This window comes from Aythya ferina (genome assembly GCF_964211825.1).
Source record: "Aythya ferina genome assembly, chromosome: 19".
Taxonomy (NCBI): Eukaryota; Metazoa; Chordata; class Aves; order Anseriformes; family Anatidae; genus Aythya; species Aythya ferina.
Window position 1 is genome coordinate 2,143,501 of NC_140309.1, and position 20,829 is coordinate 2,164,329.

The 20,829-nt window shown below is 52.9% G+C and overlaps 1 protein-coding gene across 5 annotated transcripts in view; it reads right to left on the reverse strand.

The window, feature by feature from the left end:
- Positions 1-20,454, reverse strand: part of MTMR4 (myotubularin related protein 4) — a 53,243-nt gene extending 32,789 nt beyond the window's left edge. The window contains exons 1-2 of one of the 5 annotated variants that reach the window (XM_084492760.1): positions 20,405-20,454; positions 3,946-4,016 (exon numbers count right to left, since the gene is read on the reverse strand). In XM_084492760.1, coding sequence (XP_084348886.1) covers positions 3,946-3,948 — 3 coding nt within the window. In that variant the 5' untranslated portion in view covers positions 3,949-4,016; positions 20,405-20,454. Of the gene's footprint in view, positions 1-3,945; positions 4,017-4,144; positions 4,295-15,374; positions 15,441-17,609; positions 17,749-19,757; positions 20,166-20,404 lie in introns of those variants that run through there. The other 4 variants (XM_084492759.1, XM_084492761.1, XM_084492762.1 and 1 more) reach the window with 4 other exon arrangements.
- Positions 20,455-20,829: the final 375 nt, after the last annotated feature.

Consider the following 20,829-nt stretch of genomic DNA (forward strand, 5'->3'; position numbering starts at 1 on the left):
AGATGGGATGGGATGGCTAAACTGCAAAGCCTCACCCTACTAACAGCCAGCAGCCTCCAAAGGGAACAAGTTGAGGTGGAAATCTCGACAGCCCCATTACCCACAGCAGCTGAGAACAGGGAATGCTGCAGCACAAGTTGTATGGCATGCAGCTAGAGCTGCACCCGCACCGACTTACCCCTCGGGTTAGTTTAAGTAATGTATTAAGGTGCTGGTTGCTCTTTAGGACTTCCATTAGCCAAAGTTAAGGATTAAACCACCACTAGTGCTGTCTTTAAGGTTATTTTCATCAGCAGCTAATCTTTGGGGGAGAAATAAAGAGATTCTTCCAATTAAAGCAGTCAAAGCTCTTAAGCGATGACCATGCACCCGTAGCAGCAGAAAAGGCCAAGAAGCTAGCAATCTGCACCGGGGTGCTGCTGAGTAAGGTACCAGCTTTGGGGCATGCCCTTGCTAACCAGAAGGCATTGGTGCTTTGCCCTCTGACCGCAGTGATCACAGCTCATTAACTCCAGCTCAGCTCGCCTGCAGGGAACCAGGTCTCCAAGCAGCCCTCCCTGCAGGGGGCTGAAGCCGCCTGCCCACAAACCAGCACCCAGCCTCCAGCACCCGAAGCAGGCCTGATCTGAGCTCAGAGGTCACAGTCTGCAGAAGAGCTCACAGAAGGACTCACTGAGGGTAAGAGTTACCCCCTTCCTTCGGTTGCTGGAAGCAGCTCAGATAAGCAGGAGGGGATAAATGCTTACCTCTGCAGCTCACAGTAAATTGCTTTCTCCCCCTTGTCCCAGGAGGCAGAAAGCCTATGCCCTCTTCCCAAAACAGTGGATGAGGGGGCGTGGTTCTTTTCTTGCAAAAGGAAAAATAAACAAAAACAAAACAAAGACCAGAAAGGAACTTTTGAGTATAATATGAAAAATGCATAAATCCTTTTCAAAAGGTCCTCTGAAAATGTAAAGATATCTTCAGGTATTCGTAAGGAGACCCTCTTGCCTAGAAGAAGCCAAACTCCTAAAGGTTAAAACTATGTAAGGGCCAGCTCAGGATATGTATCTGCCAAGGCACATTAAAGGAGCCCAGTGAAAAGTAAAGGATTCTGACTTTTTAGTAAGTGTAAAGCTCCAGCCCATGCACCCCATAAAGGATACAGGTTTCAGGAGTGTAGATAAGGATTAAAGGCAAGAGCCACCTTCTGTACAGAGCACAATGCAAACAACAGAGCACTTCAGCTGTCTAAGGGGAACGTGACAGACCTACAGGAGGGGCACGGAGCAGCACACAGGCAACACCACTATTCAAAGCTACTCCCAGTACAAGAGCTGGGGACAGTCAGCTGAAACGATGTGGAGCAGGTTCAGAAGGCAGACAGGGCTGCTGCCCACAGCTTGGGAGTACAGCTCTTTGCACAGCGCGTCACAGCCGTAGGTAAGGTGGAAAAGGCCAGGGTCTGCACAGCTGCAGATCTTTACTTGGTTTTGAAAAGCAGATAGATTAATTAATGGCCCTTGGTAGGGCCATTAAAAAATCTACCAAGGGCTAATAAAACATCAGGAAATTGTTTCAGGGTTACAAAGTTGAGCTGCAGATCCTGACCTGAGGGAGTACAGCAGAGAGATGCTCCCCCAGGCTCTCTCTGCAGCATTCTCCAGTAGACCCTGGCCTTTTCCACCATACCTGGAGGGATTTTTGATGTATTTTCCACACATATATTCACTTCTCCTCTCTGTCCTCTCCTTTAGAGATTCTCAGACTACACGATCTGGAATAGCCACAAACCAGCCTTGCTTGGGTCTCCTCAGCCTCTCCACATGCTGTGTGGTACCCTGAACATCGGTTCCCTGTGACACTGAGAGCAAAGCAAGTTCTCCCAGCCTCAGTTACTGTGAAGCACAAGGGCTTCTAGCTAGGAGGAAGCAGCATGACCCTTGTGAAACTTCACAAGGGAAGTTCAGGGAACCAGAATCAGACACAGACATGTGGCCTCCAGCCTGGAGACAGCCCTGTCTCAACAAAGGGGAACCTGAGTAGGTTTCCTGACTTCCCACACTCACTAACCTGGGCATGAAAAGGTATGGGCAAGAGCAGCAAGCCCCGGGACAGAGTTGCTGACCTAAGTCAGTTCTCAACAGTCACGAACATGCACATAACAAGGAATTTTGTAAGAGCAGGTTGTTTTTCAGTGATTCAGCATGACACAAAGTACGATCCAGACATTTCCAAGATTTGACAGTGAGATGCTCTGCTACAGATACAAAAGAAAGGGAACAGGATTATCCAGATGTTGGTTAGCTTTACCAGTGCCACTGCAACATTTGAGTGTTCGTGACACGTTACAGCAGGAAAGGTTGCATAGGATCAGGTCATTTTAAGAAAAGAAAAAGGTTCGATTTTTCATTAATGTTTGGATGCATCTGCATCAATCTCACCTCCATCTCATATAGAGAAACTGTTGGGTCTTTTTCAATCTGAAACCAGAATAATTCCAACTCAGAGCATAAGATGCTTTATCAGGTTACAACAAAGGTATACTTTCATCTCTCCACCCCAAAGCAAGTTAGTTGATCAGAAACATGGCAAGAAGCTCTTCCAAAAGAGAGGAAAGGAGATCTTAAGCCAAGTAAGGGAGCACGAGGATAGGGGCTGCACCAAAAATACTGCATGAATAACTACCATTCCCTCAGGTCCTATCTCTGGTGTCCAGTGAGACGACCCGAGGGAACAGCAGGAAGCTGTTCTCAGACAGGAGCTATCAGGAAAAGGTTCTTCACCAGGAGGCTTGTCAGGCACTGGAGCAGGCTCCAGGGAAGTGGTCACGGCACCAAAGCTGCCAGAGGTCCAGAAGTGCTTGCACAAGGCTTTGACGTATGGTCTGACTTTTTGGGTGGTCCTGGGTAGAGCCAGGAGCTGGACTTGATGGTCGTGGTGAGTCCCTTCCAACTCAGTATATTCTGTGATTCTATGCTACTAGAGCTGACAGTTCAATTAATGCAGACAGCAATTCTCCTTTCCTATTGCAGTTGTTAATAGATCACATGGGGGACAATCCCACTGAAGACATCACCGTTTCCTTCAGCAGCCTGCCAGGTTTTCTTGACATGTTTAACCTAAATTTTCAAGTCCTCTGTTTGAATTTCCAGCCCTTTGACTGCATCTGCTGTTCTCTGCTCTCCTTCCAACATAACGATATGCTTCTGACAGCAGTGAGTATAAAGCTGATCACGATACTGCTACTGCAGCAATGCACAGACTTGCTGCCCACCCACTGTAAAACATGCGTATCACCACGTCACGTTCAAATTCCTGTTCAAAGCACTGCCCTTCACCCTATCTTTCAACATTCCTGATCTCAAGACTTCTCATCAGATGGCGCTTATTTTGGATATTTTCTTGCTGGAGTCATTAGAGTCACCTTATTCAAGTTTATCAGCAATCTGGCTATTTTGGCTGTGTTTCAGTCCCTCCAGATTCTATTAAACCACATTTTTTTTCTGACAAATTATTGTGAAATCTCTGCTACTTTGGTTCCATCAAAACACATTGTTAACATGGTGTTAACTCTTCATTAAGAGGTGATAGTGGAACAGAAGGAGAAATCCCAACTTTACTTTTAAAGTAAAAATAAATCGATAAAGCACAAGAAACGTATCATTGACTATGTCACTAGTCAAAGGAGGCAGAAGAGGATTCCAGTCCTACTTGCTTTGCTTGCCAGTATATTCCAATAACAAGTTTAGAGGTAAATTTTTCCTGCCAACAGCATCCTGACTGCAGACATACTACAGAGCTCTCTGCATTATATTATTATATATAATACACAATACTTTAGCATTTTTCTTTCTAATTCTTGTATTTTCTCTCACATTTGGACATATTTTTGGACACACACACAGAGAAAAAAAAAACACAACAAAAAACACAGGACAGAGGAGGACTAGAATATGTACTCACCATCCTCAGCCACTGTCCAGGACCTCCTGGGTCAATCACAGCTCAGTCTCCTCTTGTTCCACGAAACACACCTGCAGCAAACAAAAGAGCCCAGAGCAGAAATTCAGATCAACAGCAATGACACCTCAATATGAACAGAGACAAAAAATTATAATAAGAGAGCGCAATAGGCCAGAGCTCTGTATTTATTGCTGCTAACCTCTGTTTTGCGCCCTTTCCAGAACATGCTGGGTATCAGAGTCGTTATCACAGGGGAGACACCATGTCCCAAGGGTCAGCCACTACACGCAGGACCTGCTCCCCACCGGCACGTGGTGGCCAGGGCTCCAGAGGTGTGAAAAACACCTCGGGGATGGCACAGTGGCTCTGGCAGAGAAACTAAACTGTATCTGTGGACAACATGGGTGTAAGACTGAAGCAGATACAGCCTCCTCCCCAAATTCCACCTTATTTTACTTCCATGCCCACTCAAGAAATCAAGCGGTACAAGCCTCTAGCTCTAGCAAAGGGCAAACCTCAAAATTAACAGTTGGAAAGCTCATTAACGGGAGAGAAGTACTTCTTTCAGTCGTTATGTTACCAAAGGGCAGGAGAAAAGGAGCTGGGGAGAAACATTCTCCTGTCAGACAATGGAGCACACACTGAACTACTGCCCTGAATGGCGGCGTCTCAGTGAGACAGAAAAAAACATGGCATTCTACAGAGGAACATGTGCTGAGGGAGCCGAGGGAAGAAAGACCTGGTTGTTAGGGTTCAAGGACCTACGGAGGACCCTTTGTGGGACATTTCAGGTATCAGATCACCACAACTGCTGTGCACCGTGTGCCCATGTCCCTGGTGCCACTCATGCGTCTGTGCAGCACCCTCAGCAAATGCAAGCAGAGCACACGTGTGTCGCTTGCACTCCCCGCCCCCCCCCCAATTTTTAATTATTACTTTTTATTTTTTTCCTTTTTTTTTCCAGAAATATTCAGTTTTAAATATAGCCTGAAGGTGGCTTTGAGCTCACCAACCAAACCCAGCCTCTGGCAGCAAGCAGCCATCTGTAGTGTGCCAAAGCTCCAGGGATGTTCAATGCCTTGGGTAAGTTTTGCCACCATTTCATGTGAAGATTTTCTTCCCTCCTCAGACAAAATGTAAATGTCAAAAAATGTGGAACTGGAGAGGGCCTAAACTTCTCTTTGATGTGATTTACTCCTCCTTTCACCATCAAGGCATTGCATCGGACACAGCAGAGTTTCTGCACATCTACTGAGCACTTTCCCTCCGCTCTGGGATTTCTTTCCAAGCACAGAATTACGTGAGGTTTCACACCTACACGTCAGAAGGCTAAACCAAATGCCAGCAACGAGAATTCCTTTCTGAAATTTAATCTTCCCCAAGAACAAGAAGCATGCAAGTCATCCAGGAACACGGCCGTGCTGGAGGGAGCTCTTGCCCTGCCCCAGGGCTCACAGCCTGCAGCAGCGCCATCCGGAAGGAGCAACTGCCCTCGTGCTTCAGCTAATTTCTGCTAATTTCTCATGTCTTGCCACACACACAATGAGAAAGGAAGGGAGCTTTAGAAAGGGTTCAAAACTTATCTGCTATATTCCTTTACATCTAAAAGCAGGTAACCAAGTTTCAGCAAAGCATGAAAAACAACAATGGGAATGAGTGTTTTCACAGAATCACAGAACTGAAGGGGTTGTAAGGGACCTCAAAAGATCATCAGATCCAACCCCCCTGCCAAAGCAGGTTCCTTAGAGCAGGCTGCCCAGGTAGGCATCCAGATGACCCTTGAATATCTCCAGAGGAGACTCCACAACCTCCCTGGGTTTTGTCCTAGGGAAACAGAAAAGCCAAATACTGCAATATCAAACCCTGATCCAGTTTATCTCTTTCTAACTAAAACGGATTTTCACACTATTTAGCAAAAGAGCCACTTCACACCAGACTTCATATAGAGAAAAACAACTGGTGGTAGCTTACTATGCCACCAGGAGGAGCCACTGCCAGGCAGGGACTTACAAATTAGGTGAACAGCATAATTAGCCAGGGAAGTAAAATGTTAATACTCTTTGTTCACTAATCTGAAGCTATCTGAATTATTGATAACGATGAATGACACATGAGTACTTTTCCTGCTGTACGCTTTGTACCGATGTATTAAATCGTTGCTAATGGCTGTTTCAGCTCCTCACTTCCTCCCTCATACGAGAAGTTGGTGTAACTGCTGTAACTGCAGTTCTCCTCAGCTACAGCCCGCGCCAGGCCGCTCCTCCAAGCTGCCACCGCCAGGCTGCGGCGAGAGGAGGCCGAGAGGAGGCCGAGAGGAGGCTGAGAGGAGGCTGCTCCGTGTGAGCTCAGCACGCAGGAACGTGGCCGCCTCCTCCCGCTGCCTGGGCAGGCCGGGGCAGCACCAGGCAAGGCCTTCCAGAGGGCCTGTGGAAGCCGGGAGGCCCTGCAGGCACCGGGAGGCCCCGGGCCCCTGGCTGTCCTCCTCAGCCCGGGGCCTGCAGACAGCTTCACTCGCGCGGCCTCACGTGCTCCTCCACCTGCACCTCAAAGCTGTCCTTGCTGATGCTGTCTGCTGCCTCAGGACTTAGCATGGTCCTCCTCCTCCTCCTCGCGGAGGCTGCTGCGTGGGGCTGGCTCTGTCCCACTGCCCCACTCTCCCCAGAGGTCATACACTGTGCAGCAGCACGCCATGCAGGCCGAGTTCCCCTAAAATCCTGCTTAAGCCCACCAGGTCGGAAGCTGCCCTAAAATCACAGCTGCAGGGGATGCACCAGGCCTGGCCAAAGGCTAATTTGCCCACCTTGGCTTGGGCATAAACAACAAGGGGAGCAGAGGCAAGGGATGAAGCTGGGGAAGAGGTAAGAGCACGATGCCCACTGCTCTCCCCAGCGCTCACGCAATGCTGCCCAACAGACCTGGGTTGGGTGAAGCAGGAAAACAATTCATGTTGTTCTCATGTTTTTATAGCCTGTATCCTTCTCCAGGATTATTAATCTTGGAGCCAAGCCCTCAGATAACAAGGAAGTGTCAGAGTCGAGAGCTCCCATAAAACCTTAATTTGCTCTCCCCACAGCCCTCTTGCGCACGTGATTCAGGCAGGTTATTGCACACCGCGTTACACAACGGTGTTATTTCCTCAAGGGACCTTTGTCTCTCTTAGTGCAAAACAGAGAGGCAGAGACCGAAGCAGCACTGGACAGGGACAGGAATTAATCTCAAAACCTCTGCCCTCACCTGCTGCAGGTGCTGGGAGCAATGCTGGGGGTGCCAAATAGCCTGGTTCCATTCTCCTCAGAGGAAAAATTCCCCTGGAATTTTCTTAATTCCAGCTCCAGGCTCAAACACCTGTTTGACTTTGCAAGTCAACATCCAAACGCATCAAGCGTGTGTGCTCTGAGAAACCTGACACCACGAGCTAACAGCTAGGCTGTCAACAATGGGAAGAAACATTCGCTCTCTGCATCTGCCTGCCTCGCTCAGGACTGTGAAAATAAACAGCCAGCACCTATTTATGGCAGCTGCATGGAAAAGCTCAGGAAAACCTTAACAGCCCTGTCTTCAGTGCAGCTTGATTCACTGCAGTGATGTAGGCTTAGGGAATGGGGAATAAATAATAAATAATAACAAAGCACCACCGAGGAGCTTCCTGTGAGCATCTGCCACTGGCATGTTACAGGGAATGAAGTCCTTTGGGAGGGAGAAGCACGGCGGTTTAGGAGCTGTGCCCATCCACACGCACGTGGGGAGGTTTCCCATGCTGATGGAGCTCAGGGAGATGGGAAGGGCAGCAGACGACAGGCAAAGCTCCGGGGCAGATTTCGGCACACACCCCAGGCAAGATGGGAGCTTGCCTTTCCTGTGGCTTCTTTTGCACCGCTTAGGAAATGCCGGCGGTTGTTTGCAGCTGGAGTGAGGCTCTCCATGCTCAGCACCTGCCCCAGGCTGAGGTTTTGGTTTAATTTCAGTGAAAACAGTGCAGTTAGTCCTAATGTACTTAATGGCAAAAAACAGTCCCATTATTAAACAGGGGATGTTAGAAGAAACAACCAGGAGTCCAATTAGCCTTATTTTGATCCCAAATGAAAAAAAACCAGCCATCTCAGGCCTCTCAACTAATTACAGGCTAAAAATACAATTGTCAGACCACTCAGTTACATGCAAAGTGGATTGTACGGAATAGTCTTTGTTATTTTAAGTGAAACTGCAGGTCCCAGGGTTGCTCCTAATGAAGGCTTCTAACAGCTGGTCTTCAACAACAAGATTTTTTTTTTTTACTTTTACTGATCAATAAACATTCAAAAGAAAAGCTTGGGCTACCAGGGTTCAAAACCATCTCCACAATACTGAATTATGATGGCAAGCGGGCCAAAGCATTCAGCTCACCCTGCAGTAAGAAGTACCCCAATTTACCTGTGTGTGGGCATGACCAGGGCTGGGTACGAGTGCAGCAGAGCAAGAATACCCGGCAGGTGAAGAAGGGCAGCAGGAACAAGGAGGGGGCAGGCAGCCTGCCGCAGCGATACCTAATGGGGCACTGGCTGAGGTGGTGACCCGAGGGCAGTTCTGCCCCCATGAGCCCAGCATCGTGCCCCTGTCCCCAGCATCATGGGGCCAGGACTGGGGCTGCCTTCAGGTGGCCAAAGTGCAGACAGCAAGCACACGGCAGAGGGACCAAAGTAATCTGAAGCAAAACAAGCTCATGTACGCAGTTTAAAAAACCATTGAGTATGTTTAAGTTTTTATGCAAAGTATGCTCAGCTCTGGGCAACTCTGCTGACAAGGATATAACTCAATCCAATTACCGATAGATGAAGTTTCAGAACTAGATAAATTCCATCAAGCTTCTGACAAAGCCAGCCTTTTTACAGCTTACAGGATTTAAAATGGATCAGATATCTTTTCTTCCAGTTTGACTAAGCGAATCCCCACAGGTCTCTGGGTAAGCAGTGCTGCCCAGGGTGCCCTCAGCACCCTGCAGCTCTGGCTGCTGGTACCTGGAGAACAGCGGCTTGGGATCACACAGCAAATTTCATGTTCAAAGTCAGTGCTCCTGCGGGATTTGGGAGGCAGGAAACCTTCTCCTGTGGAGCAGGGTGCTGTCCCTGGCCCTGCAGCGCTGCACAAGCATCACCCACCCCTAGGATGGGATGGGACGGTCTCACCTCCTCAGTTCCAGACAAATGAGGAGCAGGACACAGACCCGCAGGCACTGCCCCAGAGCTGAACTGCCTCAGCTCCACCACTGCCACGGCAGCAGCTGGTAGCAAGTAACAGCTTGCAAAACTCCTGCCCTCCCTGATCGGAGGGTTGGCTCATGATTAAAATGCCCTGAGACTGTTAGGCTTCGTGTTAACAGAGAACCATCAGAAGACGTCTCTGAAAACTGGTTTAGCTCCTCCTGCGTTCAAAGCAGGAGCACCCAGGCTTCCATCACAGGGATTGCACCCAAAGGCCAGAGCAGGACATCCAGGATCGTGGAGAGACAGGGGAAAGCTGCCGAAGTTGTAAGTACTTCTGGCTGCACAGCACCCTCCTAAGGAGAACTTCACCTTTTGGCCCTCAAAACCATACTTGGATTAGGCTGTTTCCAAGCCTCGTTCTCTCAGCCCAGTTGAAGCTGTGCAGTGAGGATGTCTGAAGTCTGTCCTGCTCCAAGCTGGCCCATGGCAGTGCCAGCTCGCACACCTGCGGTGGCCAGACCCCGCCTGTACCCCCTGTGCTGGAGCTTCTGCAGAAGAGCTCAGACGCAAACGAGAGCACAAACCTGGGCTGACACGCAGGCCAACAGCACTCGGACTGGGGACTTGCTCCATGCCAGCGAGCACAGAGCATGGGTGCTGGGCAGGAGGCCCAGTGCTGCCAGTGGCCAGGGACTCTCACAGCTGACAGCGGGACAGGTGAGCAGCCTGACTGAGAGCTGGGCACTGAGGGGGAGAAACAGCACGTGCACGCCACCTGCAGAGGGTGGCTGGGTGCGAGCCTGTAGGCGAGGTCAGGCAGAGCATGGGACAATGCGAGAACCACGAGCAGACCCAGGTGAATCCCAGAAGATGCTGGAAGAGCAGCAGAGAGGGTGGGAAGGGGCAGAGTGAGGTCAGGGAAGGGATTGCAGGAGCCAGGGAGCTGAACCTCTTGAGTGGTGAAGAGGTAAGAATAAATCTGAGAGCCTGCCAAGTTCAAGGTTTTTGTATCAGCAGTTCTGGTGCAGGGGGAAAGATGGGTTGGAGACATGCGGGATGTCAGCCCAAGCTGGCTGTGCATGGGGGGTGTAATGAAGGAAGGAAAAAGTCATGGGAGGTGAAGAGGAGCACAGGTGGCTTTGCTTTAAGCAAGAGACCACACAGTTTACTGCACAGGGCAAGGATTCAGAGGCGGATGAGACAGGAAGGGGGCAGAGGTGCAAAGAGATGCTGTGCCTGCCGCAGGGAAAGGAGCAGAGTGCTGCGGGAAGTGTGGGGAGGCACGAAGGGACGCTGGCACTGCACTTCATATTCTCTCGGAAGAAACAAGATCCTCTGCAGAAAAAGAGAAGGAGGAAGAAGACGGGAGCTTTGGAGATCCCAGAGCTGTGTGCAGAGCAGCCAAGTGTGCTGAGAGGGGGTGGCCTGAGCTGAGCCGGCTGCCCTGGGGCACCGCAGTTTCGAGGCAGAAGCAAAAGGGGCTGAGGGGGGAGGAAGGGAGCAGAAAGGAGAGAAGGATGCTGGGGCAGAGAATGGGGCGTGGAGAGAGCTGGAAGGTGAAAATGAGCAGATGGGATTAGAGCCTGGGGGAGGAACATACCGCCAGGATTTGAAAAATGCCTCTGGGGGCAGAGGCCAGCCAGGTGTGACCCAAGTGTGCAGGATGACAAGGGACGAAGACAGAGCCTGTGCTCTGCCAGACCCCTGAGGAGCACTGCCATCCATCCGCCACTGCAATGACTTTACACATAATTAATTTCAGCAGCATGCCTGCCTGCCAATCAGCTCCACTGTTTACATTAATGACAGCAAAGTCACAGTTTCAAGGGGAAATTGGTGACCGCTGACACAGCCACACGTACCCAGAGCACCTCCTTTCTCTCACCGCGGCGGTGCCACGCAATGCCTCGCCTGCAGGGGAAGCAGCCGAGGGGCCGGGGGCAGCCGGTGGCACCAGGTGGCAGCAGCACGCCGGGGATGCTCCCCTGCCAGGGCTGCCTCTGCCACCTCCTTCATCTTCCTGAGGAACTGGCAGAGAACAGGGACTGGCACCGGCCCCGCGCACTGCTATCGCTGCAGCGATCCATCTCCGGTGACAGCCGCGGAAGAGCTGAGAGCAGCAGAGGGCGAAGCAGGCCGCTCATTCACTTCAGTGGCCTTCAGAGAAACCCCAAACCATGGCCCTAAAGGGCCCCCACCCCACCTGACCCTCCTGACCTTTTCTGGACCCTCCTGACCAGGCACAGAAAGGGCTTGAGACTGACGCTCTGTGCTGGACTTCACAGCCCCGGAGTGAAGGGAGATGGGAAGTGCAGAGGGACTTTGGTGAGCATTTCCAACGCCCCCTCTAACTCCAGCCCATTCTCCGGTTCTGTTTGCTTTTCTTTAAAAAAGCAGTTGGGACATTTCAAGTCACAATCAGGCCTTTATTCAAGTACAATTGCCTGGTCCCTACCCAAAGCAGTGCAGATGGACTGGGCCCAGCTGCACTCTAGGCGCCTGCTTCTCCCCATCCTCTGCCTGCAGCTCCAGAGCCAGGCCTGAGCCAGGGAGGAACGCAGAGCCCCTGCCACCCACCAGAGCATGGGTGCTGCTTGGGGCTGCAGAGGACCCCAGGAGGGTTTCTCAGGGGCCGGGCTGCCCTGGGGAACACATGCTGCTCCCTAAGTGCCTCAGGGAGTGGAGGAGGCGGCTGAGCTCCCAGTCACTCAGACTCTGGCAGCCCTGTTACCTCTCCGTGCTGCTCCGCTCTCAGATTTAACTCAATCTCAGGAAGGAAGCAGCAACAACTTCAAGGAAATGGTGACTGTGCTACTGAGGTCACATCCCAAGTCTCCAGGCTGCAGAAGCACTGTTCAACCTGGTTTCCCTGCAAACATTCATTTTTCTTACTCATCGGAAGTCTATGCATTTTAATTCCCATCAACTTGTAATGTCCTTGACAGCTGGTGTTTTCTTTGAAAGACAGTCTTTGTGAGTACAAGAAAAAAAAAAAAAAAAAAAAAAAAGCCTGAAATATGTGACCCAAATGCACCAGAAGGCTCAGAAATCAAAAGAGAAGTCCTGAAATGTGCCAATCCCATCTCTCCCTGCTCCCCAGCTTCCTTGAGCTCACAGCTCTCTGGGGCACCTGGGCTGCAATGAGCTCCTACCAATAACCTGGGTATTTTAAAATAATGTCAACTAAACAGCAGCAGCACAAACTCAGCCCAGATTCTGCTGGTGTTAGGGATACAACTACTATTACTTTCACACAGGTACATAAACATCCCCAACAGGTGCTAATTTGCAAGTCTTAGGGTGTCAAAGGCATCTGCCTGCCACGAGCAGGAGGAGGGCAGGACGGATGGGAGAACCATACCCCTCGGTAAGAGCCAGAGGCCAGGCAGGGTGCCTTTGACATCTAAACTGGCACCCGCCTGCAAGCACCCAAAGCCCAGCTGTGACAGTCAGTGGAAAGTGTCTAAAAGAAAGCCAGTACTGCTGTTTGTCCGGGTGACTGGATGCCCTGTAACATCACCTGTCCTGAGACACCGTGGGGTTTGGTGGCTCAGCTGCCTACGGGCACTTGGTTAAGCTACAGCAGCCTCCACCTCCCCTTGCCCTGTCCCCGGCCAGGTGCATGCAGCAGGGGACTCTGCAACCTGCTTAAGAGGCTCGCGCCAGGCTGGGTCTCTCATTGTACCCTCCCAATCCCAAGCAACACCTACATCGGCCTTTAAGGATTCCCCCTTTCCACCCCCAGTCCTGTGAAGTCTCTGGTTTAAGAAGATTAGCCTGGAGTCCCTGGTCTTTCATTTCCAGGTGTCTGGAGCCTTCAGAACAGCTCTGTGCTTTAGCAGTGAAAATCACGTCAAAGGATTGTGCTGCACGCTAACCTGCTTTTGTGAACCAACTCACCTCGAACCATGGGGCAGGACAGCAAATTCAGGTGAACTTAATTGCTATGGCCCCTGCCCTCTACCATGAGCTTAACCACTTCTAAAAACAGTACTGCCCATGACGTCCTCTCAACAGACATGCTTAGAAAGGGAAATCCCTAGCCAATCAATAAAAGGAAAGAGAAGACAATTCGATATATATAGCAAGTCCCCTGCTTATCTGACAGTATGAGCTGCACAAATTCACACCCAGAGAACCTTCCCCGCTGCCTAGGACAGGGCATGGGGACAGTCACATGACAAGCTCAATGCTAAAAGGAGCCAAAGGATTTACACTCATCTGCTGCAATTAACACAAACCTCTTTTTACGCTAGGAGCAGTGACTACGATCACTTACCTTAAGTAACTGACTGCACTAAAACTCATCAGCATTGAATTCCTGCCTCGAAGAGATTTAGGCCAAAAATGAAATACATCAGACTTGCTATATCTGAATACAAAAGCACACAAACAAACAAACAAAAAACTCAGAAGGCAATGGGATTTTTTTCTTTTTTCCTTAAATCCGAGACAGCCACCTTTTGCACGCCAGCGCCTCACTGACACGAACAGTTGATATCCCAGGCCTGCTGAAATCAGTGGCAGACCCAGCAGCAGTTTCAGCTGAAGCCAGATTTTCCCCAGCACCACTTACTCATTTCAACACGCGCACTGCAACACAAGCTAGCACCCAGGGCTGCAACACAATAGCTCTGGATACCAGCAGTAATGAAAACCAGGCAGAGCGGAAAGCTGTGTCTTTGAGAGAAGTCAGAGGCACGGTGCTGGAAAAGGCATCCTGCTTCCCAATCGCTGCTCCAGTAACTCTGGAGCTCCGTGACTTTTCGGGGCACTGAGGGGAAGCCGGAGCAGCAGCACAGCCACCTGCAGCATGAGCACATCAGGATCCTGCCTCTGGGTGCCCTGTGCTCCAGGGAACTCTGCTGTGTGTATTGGGTGTTCGTTCAGGCTTTGATTTTGGCTGCTTTGTCATTAGTAAAATATGCTGAAAATGTGACTTCCTCCTACTAGAGGAGCAGACCTATTGAACCTTTCCTGAGAAGTCCAAGTAACTTCCTCTTGTATTGCAAAAAAAGAGAAGACAAGCCCACAGGTTGTATCGTTTGTCACACTGCTGGAAATTCCTCTAGCAGGAAGAGCTATTGATGCAGCAGAGAGAGAGGGAAAGAGAAGGGGAGAGGGAGGGAGGGGAGGGTTACTTTTCATGATGTGTGCGCTTTATCAAACAAAACTGTTAGTTTGCTTTAGAGTACTGAAACACTTTCACTTCCTCTTTCGTCTCATTTAGCAACTGCAGAGAAAGCACCCTGCTTTCTAGTGAGGCAGCTGGATTATCTGCACAGAACCTCTGCATTGAACGGCTTTATCACATGAAAACAATCTCCATCTACTCTCCTTGCTGAGCAAAGCCAGCTCTGTCTAGGATTCTCTTACCCAGCATCCGGGGGCACCTGGCCACCCCCTTTCGATGGCAACAGGAGGCAGAGGCAGCAGGGGAATCAGTCTGCCTGCTGGCGTGCCAGGGGCGACACTCCTGGGAGAGGAAGGGCAGGGAGCATAGCCAGTAGGCAGCAGACATTAGCTTTTAAAATAGGAGAGGGGAAAGAGCAAAGAACAGAGCAGGTAAGAAATTATCTCGTGTCAGTCCAAGAAGGTGCAAAGGACGGGAGGGAGCGGTGCGAGTCACCTGCCCACTGGCACAACCAGCCCTGCACCCACTGCCCAGGTCCCTGCAGCATGCCTCTGAGCCACCCCAATCCGAGCACGGCACCACGGCACCTTGCATGCTGGCTTAAGTCAGCTGCAAGCACGCTAAAGGGCACGGCTGATCCTTCATAAAGAAGCGCTGCCCGTTCAGCTCCTCCTCTGATTGTGTACTCGTCTCTGAGCACTGCAGGGGCTTCACTGCGGGCTGGCAGCCCGATGCTCACAGTGCCACCACATTATGCAGCCACTCAGAGATGAGAAAAGGAACAATTTATCCTGGGACAAGTATCTAAAAGATGCTGCCTCCCCCAGACCCCCGCACCATGGCTGGCACTGCAGACGCCCACCTGAAGGACCAAGGTGGTCACACCAGTAGAAGGATCGGAGAAAAGCAGCCACAGCAACGCCTTTCTTCAAGGCACCACTGCCGAGGATAGTGCCTGTAAGGCTTCCTGAACCGAGGAGCGTTTGACATCACCCTGAGCCGTGGTGCGATCTGAAAAAGCTAGAGGGAAAGGCTGGGACTTGCCCCAGGGCCCCTCAGGGATTTTTGGACGTACCCGCAGCCCCTGGAGTGTCCCACCATGGCCCTTCCCTTACCTCGGGCCCTCCTGCCAGGGCGCGTGTTCCTGCTCAACACCCCGCGTGTGCCTTTGGTGACAGCAGCCAGTGCAGTGACGTCTTACAGGTTCAAAACCCCCCAGAAAATAGGGACTTTACAGCTTAGATGAGCACTTCTCCTTTGAAATTAAGGGACTTCCTCTTCCCATAGGCAGCTGGTTGTGGACATCAAAGCCCAGCACACATCAGTAACGCATTCAGAGCCCGAGACACCTTCTGTGTTAGAGGCAACAAGGCCCTTATAAAGGGCAGCGGTCAGGAGCTGGGAGAGGGAAGGATACACAGGCCCTCAGCATTGGGCTGTCCTGGGGATGATAAAACTCCCCGAGATCTGGTAATAAGTCATTGTACGGGGGCACCGCACCGCGTAGTTCCAGCACCCACCCGAGCCCAGCAGTGCTGAGGTGTCTCCTGGCCCCGAGGTGTCTCCTGGCCCTGAGTACCCTTGCTGGGCTCACACACATCCATGGGGGAACTCCCGGCCCTCAAAGAAGGCACGCAGGGCATGGGGAGCTCCCCTTTCCCAGGGTGGTTGCCTCTGTCAGCCACTTGTGAAGGGTGTGGAAATGAAAAATGCAGGCTAGTAGCTCCCCTGACAAAGAAACATGAGGTGCTGGCACCTTCCAGAAGCAGGAGCTCTCCCCTGCATACCAGGCAGGTGATGAACAGCCTCGCACAGGTGAGAGAGATGTTTGCAGAGGAGAATGAGGCATGCTGTCTGCAAGCACAAAAGATTCAAGTCCTCAGAAAGCAAAGCTGATACCCCTGAAACAGGAGAGTTAATCCCTCTGCAGGGTCCCAACCCAGTGGGACAGCAGGGGAAGGGCTGCCCAGGAGCTGACACAGATCACACCTTGGTGGTTCCCCGCATCCCCAGGACCTCAGCTTTAAGTAAACGTGAGCTGTAACATCAGAGGGAGCAATTCCCACAGACAGAGCTATCAGGCTCTGACAAACCCTGAAGTCCATCACTGCGCATGGAAGGAGCGCTGCAGAAGGACCAGGGGCTGCCAAGGCCCCAGACCTACCTGAAGGTACAGAAAGGTTGACAACAGCGCTCCAAAAGCTTCAACAACTGCACTTAAGTGTAGGCTGCTGGTAAGGTAAAGCTGGCACAGCCTCAGCAGATAGCTTCTTAAGAAATCTCTGATACTTCCAGAGTTGCTCACCAAACGAAGCTCACCAGAAGAACGCTACTGCTATTCTCCCCACATCCAAACACAGCCATCTCACCCTTAACGCTCAGCCTGCTCCATTTAGGGAACAGAAACACGCCCGAGCGCAGCCTCCCTGCCTGAAAAGGCTGATTTCCATCTGCCTAAGTCCGACAGTCAGGGCAGCACAGGCGTCCAGACAGCCTGCACCCAGACACACTGGGCTTGCTCCAAAGTTTTCACTAAGGTTGGAGCGTTTTAGCCTGTGGGAAATCCAGGCTGCCACAACAAGAGATGTGACCAAAGGCACCAGGGCAGCTGCAGCTGGTGGGAGGTAGGAGCGGGGGGCATGCTGTCAGGTCAGAAAGCAGAAGTAAGCACAAGCTGAGACGATGCTGATTGGGGTGAGAAGCAACAACTGCAGGGCTCCAGACATCCACCTGCACCTCCACCCGAGCATCCCGGGCCACACGAGGCCCACTGGGTAACAGTGCTGCCAGGCGAGCTGTGCTGCAGCAGGCGCCTGCCTGTGCCATGGCTGGCTGCGCTCTCACCGAGCACCCTTGGTGAGGTGTCCTCAAACCTGGGCGCAATGCCTCGTAAACGAGACGCTCAGCGAGGCAGCAGCTTCTCTCTTCCACATTACAATAGCCAAACAGACTCCTGCCTGGCTGTATCATGCTGCGCGCACGGTGCTGAGTGCTGAATGCCAGCCATGCACCAGCAATAAAGTGTGCTTCCGCAGATTACTTCGAAAGACTTAAAAAAAATAATAAGTAAATAATAATAATAATAATAATGGGAAGGCAGGCAGTGCAGTTGAAATAACAGAGGCAACTGAATAGACTGATGCTGGGTTGCCACAAGAAAATCAACCACTAGGAGAAAGCTGGCTACTTTAACGAGTTCCTAGGCTGAAACACAAAAAAGCCTCTGAAGCTTCCAGAAGAAACAATGCAAACTGCACCCTTTGCTCCGAGCAGTTCTCAGTTTCCACAGAGAACATCAGAGAAAGACTGGCAAAGAGCAAGCAATTGAATTGGTTCTGGAGGGTCCTTACCATAAAGCTGTCACTCGCAAGCAGTGCCGTGTCCCCGCACGCTCTGCTGGAGTGAGCAATTCCAAAACCTCATTTTGCAACGAAGAACTGGCCGGGCTGGAAAAGGAACAAGTCCGCTCCCTAGTCAGCGCTGCTCGAGCTACGGAATGGAAGAAAGCTCTAGAGGATATACTACCATGAATGTGGGCTTAAGTTCAGATACAAGACTTTGCCCCCAAGCAGGTAAGCTGCGAGCACTTTCCACCCATGTTTCTGCTGCCAGGACGGACTCCTCCAGAGAGGGGTGGAGCCGCCTGCAGTCAGCAGTCGCCTGCCTCAGCAAATGCCACCAGATCTGGCTTCTTGCGAAGCCTCAGGCAGGAGGTGAACAGCACGGGGCCGCACTTTGCTATCGGAACAGCCCCATCCACCTTATTCCTGGCCAGTCCATTTCCGAGGCTGAGCTTGTCAGTCCTTGTCACCAGCCCTCCAGTCCGACCAACTCTGCACCCTTGCAGGAGAGAGCGCCACATTTTCTTCCCCAGGAAAACAAGTGGCGGCAAATGCAAAACTCATTCTGCACGTCCAGCAGAGTTGACCTTCACGGGCTTTCCAGTGCATGAGATCAGCTGTATCAAGCGTGCTGTGGAGCAAGTGCTCCACCTAGAAGATAAGGGATACAATCCACAAGGGAAGGAAGACTGGTATTGCTCTAAACCAAAGGCTAAAAGGAGTAAGGTGCCTGCAAATAGACACAATTGCAAAGGAACCTTCAGAGGCTGGTAACTTAATGTGAGTTGGATCAGAATATACCAATGTGTAACTCTCCTCTCCAGAGATGTGTCATGGGCAGGCTACTCCCTCTTGAAGAAGAAATTTGAGGTAATCTCTCAACCAAGAAAGAGCAACCAAGTCAAAACAAAAAGCAACAACAAGGTCAATGCCACTACAAAGAGCAGGAGCCACCTCCTCAGCTTTGCTTCTGCCACTTCCCGTCGTTGTATCCCCTGTCAAAGCCATGGCACTGCTTTCAAACCTACCCCACACAGATCAATCAGGCCTGCAGAGGGATGCTGCAAAGCCACACAAAGCCATTCCCAGTCCCTAGCACAGCACAGCTCCCCGCAGAAGGGGAAGGAGCTCCCCCAGCTCAGGAGCTAAGCTGGGTACGGCTCCACAACAAAACCTCAACTCAAGGAAGGTTGGGCAGAAGAGGGCTCCCCCACATGAGCAAACACTCTCCTGCACGAAAACAGGCACATATCACATGGGATTCAACCACTAAACGTGTTTCAGTTTCATTTCAACTCGGGCTCCCAGTTAAATGCACCAGCAAGTAACCGGAGACCACCTCAGTGTGTAACAGCGACGCAGGGCATCGCCACGGCCGCAGCCTTTCCAAACAGCTGCAAAGCTCTGGCTGCAGAGCCAAAGTGCCTCGCAGCGGGGCAGCTTCCTTCCTCAAAGGCCGACGCTTGCAGAAGTTCACCACCTCGGACGGAATGTCCCCCTTACTGCTCGGAGGTGGCTCGCACTCCGAGGTGCAGACGAGGCTGCGCTCACTGGGCAGGCAGAGCAGCAGCGCAGGGAGCGAGGCTGCGGCCCAACCACGCCACTCGTAGTCCTGAACAGGCATTTTACTATTTATAAGCTAATCATCTGACCCCTCTGCAGGGAAATCCTATCCTTGGGCCGCGGGGAGAGCGGTCGCCTCCGCAGGACAGCTGGGAGGGGCAGCGGGATGCGGCAGCATCAGAGCAGGGCATGTGGATCACTTCCTCCCAGCTCAGGAGCGGTACAGACATCCTGGGGGGTGAGCCAGGACTGCCAGCAGGAATTAATCTGTTACCCAACTCGCTAGGAGCAAGGTAATTTTTTTAAATTGTCTCTCTCCTCCGTTCACCGCTGTCCAAATTCCCAGACGTTGATGTTTCCCTGCGCACCACGACACACGGCAGTGCCATGGTGAGACCACATCCAAGTCCCGAAGCTCTCCAACAGACGGAGAACCGTGGGTCAATGAAGCTGCACTGGAGGGTGGGCCAGCAAGGACGGAAGAAAAAGGTACAAACTTTTGTTTGTAGTTGTTTGCCAGTTATGAATTCCTCGGGACGCATTCACCCTGGGAGCCTGTGCAGGTACACAGCATGGAGATGTTTTCCCGCTCACCTTCCTCCCGTGTGAAAACACTCCAGGTCAGTTTACGCTGCTGGATTTTCTTGCCAGGCGTCACTCAGTGACTTCCGACACAGCCCCACGCGCTCGTCCCGTTCAACCCCACGCGTGCCCGGGGAACGAGCTCGTTTTACCTCCGGCCCCTTTTCGTTACCGACCGGCCGCTTCCCGAGGCCGCCCCTCCCTCTCAGGACAGGCCGCGGGGGGCGGGGGCAGCTCCGCCTCGCCAACAGCAGCGCCTCGGGGAGGCTGGCGGCAGGAGCCCCCCGGCCACAGGGACGGGCCCGGCCCCGCTCAGGCACCGGGACGGGCACCCTGTGGGCATCGGCCCCGCCGCCGGGACCAGGGCGGCTCTGAGCAGCCCCGGCCGAGCGGAGAACCGCGGGCGAGGCAGGGCCGGCAGGGAACCGGGCAGGGCACGGGCAGGGCACGGAGCCGCCCGGGCACGGGGCGAGATCTGCCGGCGGCCTGCCCCGGGAGGGAGGAGGGAGGGAGGAGGGAGGGAGGAGGCCTGCCCCTGCCCCTGCCCCTGCCCCTGCCCCTGCCCCTGCCCCGGCCCCGGCCCCGGCCCCGGCCCCGGCCCCGGCCCCGGCCCCGGCCCCGGCCCCCGGAGCCCCCCCCCGCCCCCCCCGGGCCCTCACCTGTGTCGGCGCGCGCCGCTCCCGCCCGTGCCGCGTGCAGCTCCCCGCCCTGCCCCCACCGCCCCGCCCGGCGCCGCCAATCAGCGCCCGGCGCCGCCGGCACGGCCGGCCAATGAGCGAGCGGAACGCGTCCCCGCCCAGCGCCGAGCCGGCCGCCGGGCCCCGCCCTTCTGCTCGCCCGCAAGCCTATCCCGTGACGGGGCGCGGCGCGCGGGGAGGGGCGGGGCGCGGCGCGCGGCGCCCAATGAGAAATCACAGCGCGTCCCGCCGCGGCCAATCAGCGCGCGGCCAGGCCTTCACCTCAGGGCGGGCCGCGCTCGGCCCCCGGGGGCTGGGGGTCCCGGTGCTGCGGCCGCCTGTGCCCGGCCCGGGGGCTGCTGCCGGTGGCAGGGCCGCGGGGCCCCCTCCCGAGCCGAGGGGAGGCG